This window comes from Selaginella moellendorffii, unplaced genomic scaffold (genome assembly GCF_000143415.4).
Source record: "Selaginella moellendorffii unplaced genomic scaffold, v1.0 SELMOscaffold_1, whole genome shotgun sequence".
Classification (NCBI taxonomy): domain Eukaryota; kingdom Viridiplantae; phylum Streptophyta; class Lycopodiopsida; order Selaginellales; family Selaginellaceae; genus Selaginella; species Selaginella moellendorffii.
Window position 1 is genome coordinate 1,186,758 of NW_003314262.1, and position 18,204 is coordinate 1,204,961.

The window sequence follows — 18,204 nt, forward strand, 5'->3', positions numbered from 1 at the left end:
CTTTGCTAGTTTTGTGGAGTTCATACCACATGTTATGTCAAGCTTGTTAAGAGCTTTTTGCCTTACAATCTGTCAATCAAACTTTTAAGTTTATGGCCCACAATCAAAGGTACCAAAGGTAAGTTTTTCTTTTGCTCCAAATGCTGTTTCTTATGTTTTATAGTTTGGATAACGATGAGATCTTTTTCCATTTTTACCTATAAAAAACTAAGAGTTACTAAAGTAGGATTGAGGAGCAGAAAATCTTGGTAACTTGCCATCAAAAACTGATGGAGAACCTAAAGAATCTATGCCTTTATATTTCTTAAATATTGGAACTTTGAAGCACAGCTAAGCTCTTGACCTGGCACTAAATAACAAAGACTTACCTAGACTATAGTATACCTTCTTGAGATTATTTACCACCTAATCACCTTGAGCTACTTTAAAAACTCCACTATATTATAAGCCTTTAAGGTAGGTTATACCTTAAAATACTCTTAAACTAACCTTTCACCCATGGCCAAAACATGCCTCTCCCCCTCTCCCCCTTGCCCCCCCCCACCCCCAAATCTAGAGCAGCTACTAAACTATAAATCAATTCGTAATCCCAACTAAGATGACTTCTAAATATAGCAAATTAAGGATTTAATTTTGTTCCACTATACTTACTGTTATAAGCACTAAAAAAAGATTAGATCCCACTTTTAGCTAATATAGTGTAATATATTCTTCACTACTCAGTATACCCATTTATTTAGAAATGATTTCCACTCAAGAGCTTTAAAGTCATTTGCATAACCTTCATAAAGCATTAGTCTTGACATGTAAACCAAAATTAAAATCCTTGTTAAAGGTTTTGGGATACTTGAGGTTAAATGTCTTTAGGTTTGAATAGTATTGGGTTGGAAAGTCCAAATTCAGAAGCTTACATTTGGCATTAAAGGCGTCTTGGGTTTGGTTAACAGATTTAATTTGCCTTTAGTTGGGCTCAACCTGAGGGGTAGGTGTAAGTGACTAAATTTTCCATTCTACTTTAGTTACTTAACTACACTTTTTGACAATTTAGAAGAGTCTTACTCACAACCTCTATAAGTTATATTCCTAACTTAGGGATATACCAGCCTCGTGAATGGCATTTATGCCATTTAGCCTTTGCACTTAGTCTAAGTGCTCCACACATCTGATCCCATGACAAACACCTCAAAAGTATTATTGACATCTTAGCCTATTACACTAATGCCATTATTAATACTCCAAGACCACACATGCCAAAGCTATCTATTTATGAGTGGTTATCCTAGGACCACACCTTAGCATCCTTAAGATAACTGAAGACAAAAGGAACACCCTTCCCCAATGTCCCTTCTTCAATCCTCAGTAAGTCTTTCTTTATCTACAGCCGTACTCACCAACACTACCATTGGGCCTAACCACTAAATCTTACTGATATCTAGAACTTCCTTACCACTATACAAGGAAATTGCTCCTCTTTCTTTCTATAGTTTATGACTTTAGGATGATAATTCAAAATACTGTAGCCTTACGCAAACCTCGTGGGTACTCACCCCACTTTCCACCGTTAAGTGCCTTAGCCATATGGCTAGAGCGAGGTTCCGATGAGCTACACCAAGTATTCAAGTAGGTAGTACCACCTATACTTGGATTGAAAACATCAACCATTCTATCTCTCGGGAAAGCTAGAGTTGACTCTTGAACACTTTACCAAATAACCCCACTTACCCATCTATGTTCACTTTAACTTTAGACTCTTCAGTAATTATATCATTACCCACCATATGAGTATAACCTTCCTTGGTCACACTGGTCTTTCCTGGCCAAACTGGTTCCACTTGAGTCCTCCCTCTACTATCCTTTTGGAGTTCACTAAACCCTCTAGGGTCTAGGAGACAATTGCTTTGGGCTTTCACCCTCAAACACAAACTTGGACTTAGAGATTCAATTTTGGTTTTGGTTTTGGTTTCAGTCTCGATCTTGGTCTTAGTCTCGGTCCTAGTCTTGATCCCCATCTCGAACTACTTCTCAGACTCCCTTTTAGACTCCATCTCAAACTTCTTCTCAAACTCAATCCTGACACTCCCATGTGTCATAAGACTTGCTATGTGTCTATCTTTCTTATGTCACTTTTTAGAGACTCATTCACCAATTACTTTGTGCTCATTCTTTAAGCACTTTGTTCGGAGTTTCACTCCCACTCTCAACTTTCTGAGTTAGAGTTTTTGGTCTAAACATGTTACATTTGTTGGACTTCCACTTTAACCACTAGTATATAGCATTTACTTTAGGGATTAATGATTTGTGTTTTATAATAGAGTGTTAAGAGAGTGGGGTTCTTAGAAGAGTTGCGGCTCTTAAGTTTCATTCACAAGGGCATAAATTTATAGAAAAATGTGATGGCTTATAAGCAACTAAAGAGAATTGACTTAAGGAATAATTTATAAAAGTTCAAATATAGAGGGAAAGGGTCTGTAAAAAAAGTACACCTCTTTTTTCAATCAATTAAAGATCTTAGGATACTTAAATTTAAATGTCTTTAGTTTGAATAATATTAGGTTGGGTGACTTCTTAGGAAGTTTAAATTCAAGAGATTATAATAGCTTCTTTTGTGACACTTAAAAAAATCTTGCATAACTTAACTTTTATATTCCTTTAATAAAAATTATACCATGTTGACTATGCAGTCAAAGCTGACAACTCTCCTCATTCTATGTGATAGGCTCCCACTGCAGAGCAGGAGTGTTACTTAGCAGCTCAAAGCCAACTCTTTATAATACTCTTTGTAATGTTCCAAGTGACCTTGTCTATTACTGGTTGGGGTTCTAAATCCTATTACAACATGGCTACACTCCAATGAATCATCAAATTGGAACATGAGGAAGGAATCAGTCTCAAACGGTACTAGACTTGCAAACGACCAAGCAACTAGACAGTGTGGCCAGGTCTAGAAAGCTGCAATAGACTCCATCGTCTTATTTGAGCGCTTCATACCTTATATCACTAAAAGGTATAACTATGGTCAATAAAAGTCGTGGCCAGGGTGGTTTTAACGTGATGATCATGACCCACGACCCTCCATATATAATGCTTGTCCTAAACTACAATCTTTCCTCTACCAGCCATCAAAAAATCACTACTGCTTGTTCTTCATCTCCATCGCTATGACAACGAGATCCTTCGTGAGCCTGGTGGCAGCGCTCCTGTGTGTGATCCACCTCGTCACTGCTGCTAATCCTCGATGGAACCAGCACTTCAAGGTGATCTGGGGAAAGCACCACGTCCGAGAGACCAACAACGGCCAGTCGATGCAAATGGTCCTCGACAAATCATCTGGTAAGCAAACTCACGATCAAATCCATCAATTTTATCTGTGCGTGTCTGCTAGGATCGGCTTTCCAATCGTATGAAAGGTACAAGTTTGGCTACCTGAGTGTACGCATGAAGCTCGTCCCCAACAATTCAGCCGGAGTGGTCACCACCTTGTATCTCTCGTCGACATCTTCCAACCACGACGAATTGGACTTTGAGTTCCTGGGAAACAAGTCCGGCCAGCCATACATCCTCCACACCAACATCTTCGTCAACGGTGTCGGATCACGAGAGACGCGCTACTCCCTCTGGTTTGATCCTGCCAAAGACTTCCACACCTATGCCTTCCTCTGGAACCGGCACCAGATCGTGTAAGTAACTCTGGCCTCACAACCACCAAGCCCATGAAAAACTTTGATCTATTCTCTTTCCTTGTTTCATCCATCTATCAGCTTCTTTGTCGACTCCATTCCTGTTCGAGTTCTACGGAACACTCCGACGACCATCTATCCTTCACAGCCAATGTATGTCTATGGAAGTATTTGGAACGGGGACAACTGGGCGACCCGAGGAGGCCTGGACAAGATCGACTGGAACTCTGCACCCTTCCTGGCCGAGATTGGCAGTTACAACTTGGATTCGTGTCCGTGGAGTGATCCCTTCCCTCTGTGCATTACCACCACTTGGGAGAAGTGGTGGGATCAGCCTGGATCCTGGACACTGAGCCCTTCGCAGCGGAGTTCCTATCTGTGGGTGCAGAAGAACTTCCTCATCTACGACTACTGCACTGATGCCAAACGCTATCCAGTCCCCCCAAAGGAATGCAAGCTCTCGCCTTGGTAAACACACAGCGACTCACTTCCAAGAGGAACTCCTGTCAGTCCGGAAATAACAGTTCGTGTTTGTTTAGAATATAGAGAAAGAAAAGAAACTTACATAATTCGCTGGGATCTTCCTGCGAGCTCCGCCATCACAGCCGGCTGTTGTTTCCTTCGATGCTTGTCAATGGTTTGCATTGTCATAGATCCCACCTTGTCAAAAGCAACCTGAAACAACGTGTCACGCATGTTTGCTCAAGGCAGTCACACTGTAAGAGATCGAAATTTACCTTAAACAGCACATCCGGATCAAACGACCGTCTTGCAAAGTCTTGCACAACCTTGACCAATTCATCTGCATGTTTCATGGGCAGAAGTTCTTCTTCCTTCATCTGTAAGAATTCATGATACACATTAATGCTCGTGACAGACAAAAAACAAAAACGAGATAAAATTTCAGACCTTTAAGATGCCCAAAGCAAATCTGAATAGCACTTTTGCTCCCTCATTGAAGAGAACGTCCCAAATTCTCATTGTTGTCTGAAAGAGAAGCTGTAACCACAAGCACAGACCAAAGCAAACACGGAGTGTTACCTCCGATGGTAGTGTTTTCGCAAAAAGGCACAGAAACCATTCGGTTGTTAGCAGCGACACATCAAAATCCATCGCCTCAAAATGAAGCGCCAGCCTAGAAACAGAAGAACAACTTAAGCACTTCCTTAACATAAAAAAAACCCAACCTCGTGCATTTCTTTCTCAAGAGCTCTTTGAATACTCGCTGCTCGATGTGGCATCCATATAGATTGTCCGAGTAAGTGTCCGAAAGCAAGACGTTCTCCAGCAGCACAGCCAGCATCCAGAACGCGTCCTCTTCGGTTTTCATGACCACGAGCAGTAATCCTGCCACAAAATTCATTCCCTGGATGGACGCGTGCCTGAGCAACACAGAAGAAAAGAACCGAAGCTAGCGATTTACCTGACAGTATCCAACTCGCGAATCACGAAAGGAGTAAGCCACCAACACTCGCCGGAGCGTCTGCTGGCCAGCCGGAGAGCTGAGCCATGGGTGCGTTGGAAACGTTCTATCCAAGTCCTGGATAAGAAAAGAGGAGCTTAACAAAGTCACTGGAAAAATCCCGAGAGAGATCTTACGTGATCGATCTGGCGAGTGGCAGCAGTCGTTTTGTCGCGAACAGCATCGACGAGATCCTTGTAATAGCTGTGTGGAACAGTGGATCTCTTCTTGGCGGCGCCGGAGAGGAAGAGCCAAATCCTGGGGCGGAGCTGCGGGGGGATCCCTTTCCTGATGAGCATTCTCAGCTGTATGGCATTGAATGCCGCGATGAACGAAAGGGATTGCTGCGCCTGGCAATGGAGATACCAGGCGGCGCCCTTGCTCGCTTCCAGCTCCCACCATTGCCGCCCGCGCTCGCGCACTCGATCCTTGACTCGCTCCACCACTGCGGCGTCCTCGGCGCACACATCGACGGTGAAACAATGCAGGTCACGGATTTGGATCATCCTCCTCTTCATCGTCGCTCATTCCATCGACTGACTTATAAACCCTAAACGAAGAACCCTAAAAGCTCAACGGTCTCTTTTTTTCCCCCTTTCTTATACAATCCTTTCATCACTGGCTCGCTCGATTGCTCGTGAGCGCGCCGCCGATTGTGACATAGATTCTCTCGCGCGGACTTCCACTTCCTCCTGCGCCATCGATTGGTTACGAAAGGATCTTCTTGGAATTGGAAATCCTCTACCTGGAATTGCCGGATCTCCTTTTGCTGCTGTGCTTGCTGGCGCCCTAGCTGGCTGAGAAGCTCGCCCACAGCGCTGGTCACGCGCTCGTTCACGGCATCCGCGAATGCCTTGCCCAGGAAGAAGGCATTGAGAATCTCGCGGCTCTCCTCCTCCGGCTCCTTGCCTGCGCGAGATATGGGCAAATTCTTCTTACCACCGGCAGCTCGGCAGGAAAATCTTCGCGGTGCGCGCCTCGTTGGCATCCGGCCGCCAGGAATCGGCGGCGAGCAGCCAAGGAAGCTCGCCAGAGCCGCCATAGCCACCACTGGTCGCCAAAAAATAGGGCTCCGAATGGATTAGGGAGGAGGAAGTGATGGCGATGGCGGCATTGGGATCGTGTCCGGCTCCACAGCAGCTACGATGGAGCAAGAAGAATCATCGTCGTCCAAGTAAGGCTCGGGTGACAGCAGTGGCAATGGCGGCAGCGGCCAGCAGCACCAAGAGCAAGAGCGATCCGCGATTGCTGCTACGGGACGAAGACGCCAGCGATTCCATGCGCGCGCGCTTCGAAGCGATGATTCTCTCGGCGCAGGAGGAGGTGTGCGACGCGGTGGAGGCCGTGGATGGATCGAAATTTCGCGAGGATGTGTGGACTCGGCCGGGCGGTGGCGGGGGCGTGAGCCGGGTATTGCAGGACGGCAATGTGTGGGAGAAGGCTGGCGTCAATGTATCGGTTGTGTATGGGACGATGCCACCCGAGGCTTACCGAGCCGCCAAAGCCGATACCAGCGTCACCAAGGACAAGGCTGGGAGAATTCCATTCTTCGCTGCTGGAATCAGCTCGGTGAGTGCTCGAGCTCCCGCAATTCTATTTTTCCTTCGATGCTTATGAGATTCATGCCAGGTAATGCATCCCAAGAACCCATTTGCTCCCACGGTTCACTTCAACTATCGCTACTTCGAGACGGACACTCCCAAAGGTTTGATGCAAAGCTTTTCAAGATCGCGTTTCTAGCGAGCCAAGCCTTTTTTTTTTCACTTGGTTCAGATGTGGAAGGTGCTCCTCGCTCTTGGTGGTTTGGAGGAGGAACAGATTTTACTCCGTCGTACATTTTCGACGAAGATGTCAAGCATTTTCACGAGGTGTGTTGGTAGTTTTATTTCTTGTTCGTTCTCTTGCCAACTCTCGTTGTCTGTTTTCAGATTCAAAAGAGAGCGTGTGACAAGTTTGATCCCGAGTACTATCCCAAGTTTAAGAAATGGTGCGATGACTATTTCCTCATCGAGGTTTGCGCTCGGACTCTTCTCTCTTGAAATATAAACACTTGTGTGCTGCTAGCATCGTGGAGAGAGGCGAGGTCTCGGTGGAATTTTCTTTGACGATCTCAGCGACAGGGATCCCGAGCAATTGCTTGGTTTCGCAACAGGTACTCAATAGCAAGCACATTTCGCTAGGACTGCAGCTCATGTTTCGCAGAGTGTGCCAACTCCGTGGTGGATGCTTACATTCCCATTGTCGAAAAGCGCAAAGACACGCCTTTCACTCAAGCCAACAAAGATTGGCAACAGCTGCGCCGGGGAAGATACGTAGAATTCAACCTGGTGAGTCGAGAAAATCGAATCAGCAACACAATACTCTCTTTACAATCGAATCAATACTCTCTTCTCATTTCATTTTCTGTGAAGGTGTATGATCGAGGCACTACTTTTGGGCTCAAGACTGGAGGCCGTATCGAAAGCATTCTCATGTCTCTGCCACTGTCCGCTCGCTGGGAGTACGATCACGTAAGATTTATTATAATCAGTCGCTTTTTTTTTAACTTATATGCTATGGAACTTTTGTGTTTGCTTATAGCAACCTGTTCAAGGGAGCGAAGAGTGGAATTTGCTCGACGCATGCAAGAACCCGAGAGAATGGCTGTAATATATCCGAAGATCAAATCACAAAAAAAGGCGAGTTCGCTTTGATCTTCTTTTTTTTTTCTCGGGAATGTACTCACTTTTCCAAGTCACGTACCGATCTCTATAAGTTGATTATTTACACAGCCAAATCGAGGAGCTACCATCCGCCTCCGCCACCCGAGCTCCCCCCCCATCCATCATCAGTTTGTTGCTGTTGCTGCTGTTGCCCCCATCCATTGTCATGGTGTTGTGGCTGTTGTTGTTGAGCTCCCCAGTTACCACCCTTCGACCAGGATGACCAGTGATCTGGAAACCAAGACGAGAAAGCTGAGAACAAACGAGCAGCTACACTATATCTTAAAACTTACCTCCGCCAGCAGGAACAGCAGCAGCGGCAGCAGCTCCTTTATCTCGATCGCGATCCCATCCGCCTCGTCTATCTTGATCCCATCCACCGCCGCTTCTTCCATAGCCACCACCACCACCACCACCACCTTGAGAGTTGTCCCATCCCCCTCTCGAAGAGCCACCACCTCTGTTGTCTGTCCAGCCTCTGCTGCCAGCTTTTCTGGGGTCGCCAGACGGTACCATAGCAGCGGCAGCACGCCGTGGAGGAGCCTCGGGCACGGGATCATTGATGTGCTTCTGGAAGTATGCCACCAGCTTGTCTGGAGTGTCCAAGTATCTGTGCCTGAACCGGAAGCCTTTGGGAGAAACGCTGACATACTCGTGGTGGACGTTGATGCTCTTGAGGTAGGACAGAGTGAAGACTCCTGGGTGCTCGTAGCACACCGAGAAGTAGTATGGTATGCGAGCCGGGTTTGCTTCCTTCTCAGCTCGCAAGATGTTGTCTACTTCCTCCTTCGTCCCCTGCTTAAACTTCCGATAGCGAAACATTTCTCGCCAGTGGCCAACCAGAGGATCGACATAGCGAGCAATAACCTGCATGCAGTAAGAGCTAGTTTTTAGCATCAACAAAGGGAAACAAACACCACGACGCACCTCGTCCAGGTCTTCAAACGTATCTTCTCCGATCTTGAGCGTTTTCCCAAGGCGGAGGAGACTTGTCATGCTGCTCACGTCCTTACCACCTTCAACTATCTCTATGTGAGTGAACACATTAGGATAGAACTTCAGCGTCATTGACAAGTGAGACGGTCCTTTGCTACTGGGGCGAATGATCCCGTCGCCAATCTCTTTGTCAGCCAGTGACTGCAAAAGCACACAAAAAAGAAAAGGTTAGCGACTTGGATCCAATTAGCAAACTGTTTGAAATGCGCACCTGCGTGGCCTCTAGCAGCGATATATTTCGAAACTGGGGATGGACAATCATCCGGGCCTTAAATGTCTTGTGCTTCTGTTCCTCGACTTTCTTCCTTGCTTTCTCTTCTTCATCCTGGAAGAAAGTCGGGTTCACCTGATAGTAGCGATCTCTTGGCCGCCCCGGTATCCAGTGATCTCCTCTTAAATCACTTCCCTTGCTCGTTAAATCCAATAGAAACTTGGCTTTGTGAACCTCTTTGATCCTGCAGGTGAGTATACTACCTTCGGCCACCTTGTCGGCCGGATCAACGTCCCGGTCATCTGACAAGTCCTCCCTCCTGATAAATCCTATCAGCCCCGATTCCAGAACCACCATCACCTTGTTCTGCTGCACTTTCCGCACGGTCGCTTGGATGATTCTCCCTTCACACAAAGTCTCTTCGCTTTCTTGCGAAAGCATATAGAAGACTTCGTCGGGCTCGGGGCTCATGTACTTGACACGCCAGTCCTGGTAGCCATGTTGGAGTTCACGTTTAATATCCATCAGCGTCTCCAGCTTCTTCCCAGAGACCCCCCTCTCTTGAACAACTTTGGCATACTCCTCGATAACCAGGTTCCGTAAAACCCGGGGATGGTCTCGAACATGCTCCACAGCCAGCTCAAGTGCTTCTTCGTCTGCTGTCTCTCCATGTTCTTCGCAGTAAGCATCTTCTGCCATCTTCTTGGCGAGGTCGTACGACTCAGGATGGATTCTCGTGTCCTCCAGAGGATCAAGGGTCCCAGAAGGAACTTGACCAGAGCCCCGGATCCTGATGAAACCAGCGGCATTGATGAAAACGTTCCGCTTCATCAGCTCTAGCGAGGTAAGCATCTCCTTCCGTGAGCTCACCCGCCCGGCACCCTGAATAGCGCGTTTGATGTAAGCGGCCTTCCTTGGTCCAAGACCAGCCACAAACTGCAGCGGTGCGAAAAGCCAATCGTGTGACGCAGCCATATTCACGTCCACCCCAACTTGATTTGTGACCGTCACCATCACCCTCTCCACTGCTTCATACAGCTCGTCAGGAGTGAGAAAGTTTTGAAGAGGATGTAGCTTCAAAGACAAAATCTCCCTGGAAGGGCCACACAAGGATGACACTACTGCCAGCGGGTTCTGGAGATAGCGGCCTAGAGCAACAGCACGCCTCACAATTCCTGAAACAGTACGAGGTACACGAAATTAGAAATCAACATCCGACAAAACGTTTTCTATACAAACCTGGCTGCTGCTGAAGCTGCTCTTCGGACACGCGAGAATACTCGTAAAGCCGAGGAATGGTCTCGTCACCATAAACCAGCGGTATCATATCTATGCCGTCCGCAAGGTCACGCGGATGCTCTTCTACAATCTTAAAAATCACTTGCTGCAAAAGTTCACACTGTTAGTGACGCGGACACACTAAATCTAACCACAATACCTCAAAAATGTCGTCCTTCAGGAAGCGGCAACTCATATTGGCTGCTCCAAGAACCACCACATGTGGCTGGTGCTCCGTCATGAACTGCAATAGACGTTGCTGATCATTTTTCTTTCTTTGCTGCTGCTCATAGCTCCCAGTTCGGACAGTCAAATAACCGGCATGAAGAGTGTCGATTATTTCACCAGCCGAATCGAGCATAACAAAAGCCGTAGCAGGCTTTCCCGGTCCCCAACAGCATGCCAATACACGTGCGCCTTCTTCATCTCGGTCGTCTTGTTCACCTGGCCGTGGATATGGAGCAACAGATATCCATTTCCAAAGCTGATCCGCGCAGTTCGTAGCCACCCACTGTTTAGCTCTGCCCGTCAAAACCACCCTCGTCTCCCTTTCCATAGACGGAAGTAAAAATGTTGAAACCGCATCCCTGAGAATCTGTTTCCGCTGCTCATTCCACAGCTGAGCTGTTATACTGACCCCATCACTTAGATACAACGGCTCAAACTCTTGAAAGAGTGTAGCAGTTGCATCCTTCGGTATCCCAATGCTGACCTCCAAAAGTTTTTCCTCTTCAGCCTTTTGTATCAACAACCACTGTCCATCTTCAAAAGCTTTTACTGGTTTGTTCAGAAGCCATTTAACGTCCGCATATTGATGGAAGGGATCTATAACTCGATTTCCCTCGACCGTGGGCTTTGTGGTCACAACAGCTCTGTCCATGTAAAAGTTCCTTATATATTCACGTGCAGCGGGCTCGGCACTTATCTCCACGGCTGCCTGAAGAAAGTAACACAAGGTGAGACAAGCCGTCGTTATAGACATTCTTACCATGTGCCTTGCTCCACGAAGCACAGATTGAATATCGGAGAATTCTCCTGCTAGACGGGTAGCAGCGATTTCATCGGGCGTGGAAGTAGCATCATCAAACTCGTGTTTCTGCATAATTTGTAAGAGGGTATGTAAAAAGATGGTTTAAGTGATGCAACAACTACCACTTTACCTTGTACATGTTCAGAAGATTGTCTCCAAACAGGTCTGGACTCAAACCGAAAAACTGGGTAACGCTTCCCAGACCATGTTTGCGGCAGACACTGTAGAAGGAACGACGTTTTGGCCGTCGAAACTTCCCTTCCTCGACCTCAACTTCATCGGGTGGACAGTAGAGATTAAACTTTGCGTCGATGTCGTCAACACATTGCTCGGACGGCGCGTCCATAAGAGACTCGAGTATCCTACTAAGAAACTCGGCGTTCTGATCACCAGCACGCTTTACATAAGCATCTTTAAGGGCCGACTTTCGTCGCTGAAGTAGCAACCATTTCTTATCCCAATACTGTACTATCCAAAGCACCTGAAAGAAATAAAAAACATTCACGAGTGTGTTGTGGCCAGAATATAACGTACTTTATAATGCCGAAGAGTTGGTCTTGCTTCGTCCCCATCTGCGTCTATTGACTCTTGTTCCTCATAGATAAGATCTTTGCACATCTCCTTACGATACATCCCTATGAAAGGGACCTATTCTTGAGAGCATTAGGGACGAAAGAATGTGAAAACGAAGAGTAGTTACCTCTACTTCATGAAGCAGCTGTATGACGTTTGCTATTTGCTTGATCACCTCTACCTTGTCGGTATTTACAACATGTTGTAACTCCGGCCTCTGATCAGGAAGAGCAAACTTGCCAAATGCCCGTTCGTAAACCCATTCTGCCTCCCTAGCAATCTCCGCTTGTGGAAGTGGGAGGATAATTTCAGCCATGGGCTGCACGAAAGAAAAAACAATCTAGTGTAAGACAACTGGAAACTTCGAAGAGAATGTTACCTGAAGCCTTTCAGCAATGTCCGTTTCACGAATTCGGTCGTCATTTTCTGTCATGTACTTCTCTTCCAAAACACTCGGCTCAAATTCCTTCGCAAGTCTTCCTCGACCAGCATCATCCTCGTCATGGGCACCTTCTTCTCTTTCTGCTTCGGAAACACGTATGCGCCGGTCCTCCAGCAGTTGCGACACATCACCAAAAATTTCCTGAGCCTCCTGAAGGGCACTTGATGATATTCCTGGTGCTTGCCGGGAATACTTCTTCTTTTTGGGCCTCTTAGTTCTGTACACACGATGTTAAAACCTTGCTAGCACTTCAAAGGCGTAAGCAGACCTCAGAAGCTGACCATTCTCGTCTGTCTCGTCTTCATCAACGATAAAGTCAGCCATTTCGTCCTCTTCGCCAAGGTCATCCTCCCCTTGCTCTTCTTCAGCAACATCTTCAGGAGCGACACCTGACCAAGCACCCCCTAAGTTCACAGGAACATGTGTAAAAGCTCTACCTTCGTCATCACCAAAAAGCGTGTACTTAAGGGCCTCTTCAGCTGTGCGCCCTCGCCTTCCTCCTTCCTCGTCCTCCTCTTCATCAGAAAGGCCGACAGCACCTCCCTCTGTTCTCGCTTTCTTAAGTCTCTTAAACTTTTTATTTTCCTGCCAAAAAGCCTTCATCAACAAACAAGCAAAGAGAAAAAAAAAAAACTCGCAAACACACCGACTGGGAAGGCCTCTTAAACCGGACGCTTGCCTCCTCCAGGAGATCGTAATCGTCTTCATCCAGTTGATCATTGTGCTCTCTAGAGGCACAAGCACGGCTTGAAAACTACATTCGAAGACACAAAGCAAACTCAAACCTCTTCTTTCGTTTCTTCTTCTTGACTCGCTCTTCCTCGTCAGTCGCTTGCCGGGCATCATCCTCTGCTTCCTCCGGTTCCTCTTCCTCCTCCTCATCTCCATCGATTATAAAATCATCCTTCTCGTATTCATCCTGTCCCTCTGCGAATTTCTCCGAGAATTGAACCAAAACCCGAAAATGCAAGCCGCAAATCGCCTACCTTCCTCGTCTTCGTCATCATCGTCCAATCTCTCGGGCGCTTCCTCTTCTTCTTCTTCTCCCTCGTCGTCCCGCTCGTAATCATCGTCTACACACACCCCAGCGGCTCTAGGAGACCAAAGAGAGGAGGAAGAAAGAAGGAGCGCGCTGCTACATACCTTCCCGGACGCCCATTGCTCTGCCACTGCCCTAACCTAAACCCTGCTAAGGGCTTTTATATAGTGAAAGTTTTGTTTTAATTAAACACCCATTACTTTGTTAACTAATCACTTCTCTATCACCTCACAGGGATTTTGATCCAGCCATTGGCAAATCCCAGCGCCAGGATAACGAAGGGAGTGGAGAAGCCAAATATGACGATGTATGGCAACAGCGTCGACATTGGCCCTCTACCTTCACGCTCGGCGGCCGATTGCCAGTACCTATAGAGATCGATCAAAGCAAAAACACTCTCACTTCTTTGCAAGAATCCAAAAGGAAATCACTCACTCTTCCGGTTCCTCTTCCTTGGTTATGAACTTTCTCTTCTCCTTGCTGCTGCTTCCTCCATCGCCCCCTGCCGAAGTTAATGAATTCACGCACAGCCCAAGAAGCAATCCATACCGAAGAGAGCGCAGGTCCCTCGCCATGACTTGCCAGGCGAATGTAGCTTCTTGTCCAGTGTTGGAGACGCTAGCAGCAGCAGCTTCAAGCGCGGCTTCGTCGTAAGCAGACGCGATACCACCGGAAGAGGAGCCACCGCGAGCCAAGCAGCAGCCATGGACGAAACTCTGAGAGCTCAATCCACTCGACTGTCTCTTTCGCTCAGCCTCGACTCGTCTCTGTTTAGTAGCAAAGACGAGCTTTGTTTTTGTTGTGGCTTTTTATGTCGTCGCCACAAGTTCCTTGTAGCCCCTGAAGATATCCCGTGCCTCGGGGTGGCAATCCAGAAACATGTCCTCGAACACTTGGCGGCGCATATGCAGGTAGCAAGGCGGGTAGTCCTGCTTGATGATGTGCTTGGCTTTGAGCCATGCAACCAGCCTGTGCCGCGGCTTCACCCTGTCCTCCAAGTCGTAGCCGAAAAACTGCGGGAACTTGAGCAGCTCGTCCATGTCGAGCTGCATGTCCTTGAGCAGATACTCAGTGGTGGCCATCACGCGCTGGTCATCCCTGTACAGCAGCGGCATCCGGACCTGGACCAGCGTCTTGAGTTGCTTCTCCGTGATTCCCAATCGCCTCAGCCGCTCCAGCCGAGATTCTATGAAACCGATGGGAACGGCCATCGCATAGACGAGTATCTCGTTGAAGGCATCGCTGTGCCTCCGGAATCCCAGCTCCTCGAAGTACTTGACTTTCTCGTCCACGAACTCAACGCTCTCGCCCAGCACCGACGGCCGTCGACGGAGGAACGCTGCCAGTCCCCGGGTGGTGAAGCCCAAGCTCGACTTGAAATACTCGATCACGGGCTTCACTTGCGTGTTGATGTCGTAGTTCATGATGGCCGGATGCTTGGTGAGCATGGTAGCCAAGTCGTGCTGCTCCACCCGAAGGCTCTTGTAGAACGCAAGCCGGGTTTTGACTTCATCGAGCTTGAGTCCCATGAACTCCGGATACACGTACATGATGTCCGCCAGCTGCGACGACTTCACCCCCAGGAAGAGCAAGAAGTTGGCCTTGCGACGCAGGCAAGTGCTTACCATGTCGCTCAGCAGCTGCGGGCATTTGCACAGCAGAGCACCAACGCTCTTGCGACGAAAACCGAGGCCGTCCAGAAACTCCACCTTGGGGATGATGTTGCTCTCGAGGCTGTAAGCCAGCACCCGGGGATTCTTGAGTATGATCCTCTTGGCGTGAGCGCGCTGGACGCCGATTCCCTTGAGATACTCCACCTTGTTGATGACGCTCTTGTCCAGGTTGAGCACCAGCAAGCGTGGAAACCTGGTCACCAGCGAGAGCAACTCGTCGTCCTCCAGCAGCAGCACCGTCTTGAAGTACTTCACAATCTGCGTCAACTTTGCGATGTTGCAGCCGACCAGAACAGCCGGATCATCGCGCACCATCTTGATCGCCGCCTCCTTGGACGCGCCAACTTGCTGCTGGATCGCCACCACCAGCGCCTCGGCATTCACCTGGCTCAGAACCTCCACCCGCGTGGGAGCATCCGTGATGATCTTGCCAATCACCGTCTTCGCGACACCGAGTCTCTCTAGCTGCTGGATCACCGGTCTCAGCTCCTCTTCCAGCTCCACGCGGAAAGCCCAGGGACAATGGTACACGGCCTCTCCCAGCTCCCTGGGGCCTAACCCGAGCTCGGAGAGGATCCCGACCGTGTCCAAGCAGTCTCTCAGACTGTAGTGGAGAATTTGCCTGTTCCTCTTGAGCAAGTGCCAGAAGTTCCTCTTGGGAATGCCTTTGCCTTCCATGGCCTTGGCAGTGCGGAGCAGTCCCATGTCTCCACAGAGATCCACGCGAGGGAAGACAAGGGAGTCATTGGCGCTAGCCATGCCAATGCTCTCCAGGAAAGGCTCCATCTCATCCACACCTTCCTTTTGCATCACCGCTTCCACCCACGTCCTCACCTGATCGTAGCTGCGCTCTTGCTGCTGCTGCTGCTGATCGCCAGCACCTCGCAAGCGCTGCACCACGGAATTGATGTAGGTTGGAGCGCCAGTGCTGATGAAGACGGCGTCGTCCAGCGGCACTCCACGCCGGAAGTGGAGATAGTTTTGCAGCGCCATTGCCACGGCCTGGCGGATGCGGCAATCGGAAGGTGAAGGGCGCGAGGGCGACGAGGAAGAGGACCATGCGGCACCGGCGCCATACGTGAATCCATACAGCGCCTTGACGTAGTCGCATTTGGAGGCCACATCGGTGGAGAGAGCGCTGCCGCTGCTGCCGCTGATGATCCCAATGCCGCCGCCGCCGCCGCTACTGCTGCTGCTGCTCTCCACCAGCGAGCACAGAAAGCGATGGCCGTGGCGGGCAGCGACGACCCTGGCGAATGCGGCCATTCCCTCTCACCCCATTCTTCTAGAACCCTAAAACCCTAGATTCGATGTAAGCATTTTTCTTAATCTCATTTGACCATAAATTTGACATTTTACAATTTGTCTCAAACAAAAGCAAACCAAGAACTAATTCCTGGTGATTCGGATTCATGTCACAGCCCTCAGAGACGGTCGATAAACCACTGCTCCACTGTAATCATCCATGAGCTCGGCAGGTATCTGGCTCCAAGTGTTTGCGTTCAGGTCGTAAACCACAACTGGATTCTCCTCCGAGAAGCAAACAAGATTGCCATCGGCAGCAGTCTTCACTTGAAACATACGACGATATAATCCCTTCTTTAGAATGCAGATTATATGCACAACAGAAACTGTAACCAAGCTGCCATTGTTGTCAACTCTCCATATGCCAAAACCATCCAGTCCTTTATAATCTCTTGCATACACCCAGGCGCTTGCAAAGTATTGCTGACCATTGTACTCCCATAGCCTCGAGGCACACCGGCCCGGCTGTGGCAAAACGCAGTGGAATTTTCCTTTGAGGCCTGTTGTGAACCTAAGGCTGGGCACCACACTCCCAACGCTCCACTCGCAGCATCTGATGTCATACACGCGCAAAGTAGTGAGGTTGTAATAGAAGTCGTCCATGCCTGGGAATGTGGGGGTGTTGCTCCCAAGGTTCATGTTGAGTAGCCCCGCTCTCTTGGTTCTAGCTTTGACGTGAGCTTGCGAGAAGTGCAGCATGCCTAGTGCCGACCACACTCGAGTGGCCGAGTCGTACACGTAGCCAGTGTGGCCCGTTGCAGCAGCACCCGAGTGGTGCACGCCCAGCTTGAAGAAACCACTGCCATCGTCCACAAACATCACAAAGTCGTCGATGGTCGCTGCTTCTTCTGTGTGCTTCCACTGCAGCGCTGGTATCTCCGTCCATTCCCGGGTGAGTGGATTACCGACCAGGAAATAGTACTCGAGCGCTTGTGGTGGTACAAAAACACGGGGCACGCAGTGGAGGCATACAAGGCCGCCAGCAGAAGCCACGACCTTAGCAAAAGCAAAGGATTCCTGCACTGGGGGTAGCTTGAGCTCTCGCCTGTTACCCAACGCTCCAAACGCATAGCAGCGCTCGTGCCCAAAGGAGCTTGTCATGATCCGGGGGGCCGCTCTGACACCAGCGTTGCGGCACCACAGGTGGCGAAAGGTGTGCGACTTGATGATGGACTTCCATGACTTGCAAACGACCAAGCAACTCGACAGCGTGGCCAGGTCCACAAAGCTCAAAATCCTCTCCAAAGTATCATCCTGGGTGATGGACTCCATCCCTTTGCTTGAAGGCTTAGGATCTAAAAGTTATAAACCCAAAAGGATTTTTCTTTGAACTTTAAAGGTTTTTTTAAGACTTACAGGGTAACTATTAGGGCGTCAGAGTGTTGTGCTTCCAAAACATTCACAATGGAGAAGCTCAAGGTCGGCGGGGATCAAGTGGCACGCTTCGCTGGCAGCATGAGCAGGATGCAATCAGGCTTTCCGGGATGGCAACTGTGCGAGGAGGTTGCATCGAGGCAGATTCACGGGCTCCAGATCCTGACTGCTGTGGGAGTACAGCGACCGTACCTCATGACGACCAGGTCTTTGTTGGCAATGTTGGCGATGCTTATGGTTACGTAATGGATATCAGCCAGGAGCATGACTGCAAGTGTCCTGGGGAGCTAGACAGGGTCGTCAAGGCGGGTGGCTAGACGCATAACTGTGGCTGGCAAAGAAGACGATGCAGATTCGCTCATGGTGACCCGCAGCATTGGAGATTGGTCGTTCAAGAGCAATCTGCAGCTGAGTCAAGCTGTGAGTGCTGTTCCGGACATTG

The 18,204-nt window shown here is 48.8% G+C and overlaps 7 protein-coding genes across 8 annotated transcripts; 2 read left to right on the top strand and 5 right to left on the bottom strand.

Moving 5' to 3' along the window:
• The first annotated feature begins 3,006 nt into the window (after positions 1 to 3,006).
• LOC9656911 (probable xyloglucan endotransglucosylase/hydrolase protein 8) lies at positions 3,007 to 4,174 on the top strand. Its single transcript, XM_002961375.2, has 3 exons — positions 3,007 to 3,330; positions 3,383 to 3,677; positions 3,759 to 4,174. Exons 1-3 carry the CDS (start codon positions 3,159 to 3,161, stop codon positions 4,147 to 4,149), a joined length of 858 nt encoding a protein of 285 aa, XP_002961421.1. The 5' UTR covers positions 3,007 to 3,158; the 3' UTR covers positions 4,150 to 4,174.
• LOC9656912 (growth hormone-regulated TBC protein 1) lies at positions 4,065 to 5,713 on the bottom strand. The gene is made up of 8 exons (XM_002961837.2): positions 5,277 to 5,713; positions 5,101 to 5,217; positions 4,865 to 5,043; positions 4,719 to 4,812; positions 4,587 to 4,664; positions 4,415 to 4,516; positions 4,243 to 4,352; positions 4,065 to 4,180 (listed from the first exon to the last, which is right to left on the bottom strand). The coding sequence occupies exons 1-8, from the start codon at positions 5,655 to 5,657 to the stop codon at positions 4,162 to 4,164; spliced, it is 1,080 nt and encodes a 359-aa protein (XP_002961883.2). The 5' UTR covers positions 5,658 to 5,713; the 3' UTR covers positions 4,065 to 4,161.
• On the bottom strand, positions 5,707 to 6,202 carry LOC112347604 (uncharacterized protein At4g13200, chloroplastic-like). Its single transcript, XM_024678711.1, has 2 exons — positions 5,885 to 6,202; positions 5,707 to 5,831 (listed from the first exon to the last, which is right to left on the bottom strand). The coding sequence occupies exons 1-2, from the start codon at positions 6,179 to 6,181 to the stop codon at positions 5,739 to 5,741; spliced, it is 390 nt and encodes a 129-aa protein (XP_024534479.1). The 5' UTR covers positions 6,182 to 6,202; the 3' UTR covers positions 5,707 to 5,738.
• Positions 6,203 to 6,212: 10 nt separating this feature from the next.
• On the top strand, positions 6,213 to 7,847 carry LOC112347596 (coproporphyrinogen-III oxidase 1, chloroplastic-like). 2 transcript variants are annotated; one of them, XM_024678694.1, is made up of 8 exons: positions 6,213 to 6,708; positions 6,769 to 6,844; positions 6,913 to 7,007; positions 7,068 to 7,151; positions 7,204 to 7,291; positions 7,342 to 7,466; positions 7,551 to 7,649; positions 7,720 to 7,847. In XM_024678694.1, the coding sequence occupies exons 1-8, from the start codon at positions 6,238 to 6,240 to the stop codon at positions 7,786 to 7,788; spliced, it is 1,107 nt and encodes a 368-aa protein (XP_024534462.1). In that variant the 5' UTR covers positions 6,213 to 6,237; the 3' UTR covers positions 7,789 to 7,847. The 2 variants fall into 2 exon arrangements, with proteins under 2 accessions (XP_024534462.1, XP_024534459.1); XM_024678691.1 differs by having other exon boundaries at positions 7,342 to 7,649.
• LOC9629682 (transcription elongation factor SPT6-like) lies at positions 7,680 to 13,581 on the bottom strand. Its single transcript, XM_024678675.1, is given in 16 exon segments — positions 7,680 to 8,072; positions 8,135 to 8,708; positions 8,769 to 8,978; positions 9,049 to 10,223; positions 10,288 to 10,432; positions 10,487 to 11,263; positions 11,315 to 11,422; positions 11,487 to 11,837; positions 11,891 to 12,004; positions 12,057 to 12,248; positions 12,309 to 12,588; positions 12,640 to 12,760; positions 12,809 to 12,956; positions 13,018 to 13,298; positions 13,358 to 13,444; positions 13,515 to 13,581. Coding segments are annotated over 16 exon segments (4,728 nt in total). The 5' UTR covers positions 13,531 to 13,581; the 3' UTR covers positions 7,680 to 7,923.
• Positions 13,574 to 14,226, bottom strand: LOC9629683. The gene is made up of 3 exons (XM_002961839.3): positions 13,960 to 14,226; positions 13,846 to 13,912; positions 13,574 to 13,778 (listed from the first exon to the last, which is right to left on the bottom strand). The coding sequence occupies exons 1-3, from the start codon at positions 14,114 to 14,116 to the stop codon at positions 13,634 to 13,636; spliced, it is 369 nt and encodes a 122-aa protein (XP_002961885.2). The 5' UTR covers positions 14,117 to 14,226; the 3' UTR covers positions 13,574 to 13,633.
• On the bottom strand, positions 14,181 to 16,359 carry LOC9629684. Its single transcript, XM_024678685.1, has one exon. The coding sequence runs from the start codon at positions 16,347 to 16,349 to the stop codon at positions 14,220 to 14,222; it is 2,130 nt and encodes a 709-aa protein (XP_024534453.1). The 5' UTR covers positions 16,350 to 16,359; the 3' UTR covers positions 14,181 to 14,219.
• Positions 16,360 to 18,204: the final 1,845 nt, after the last annotated feature.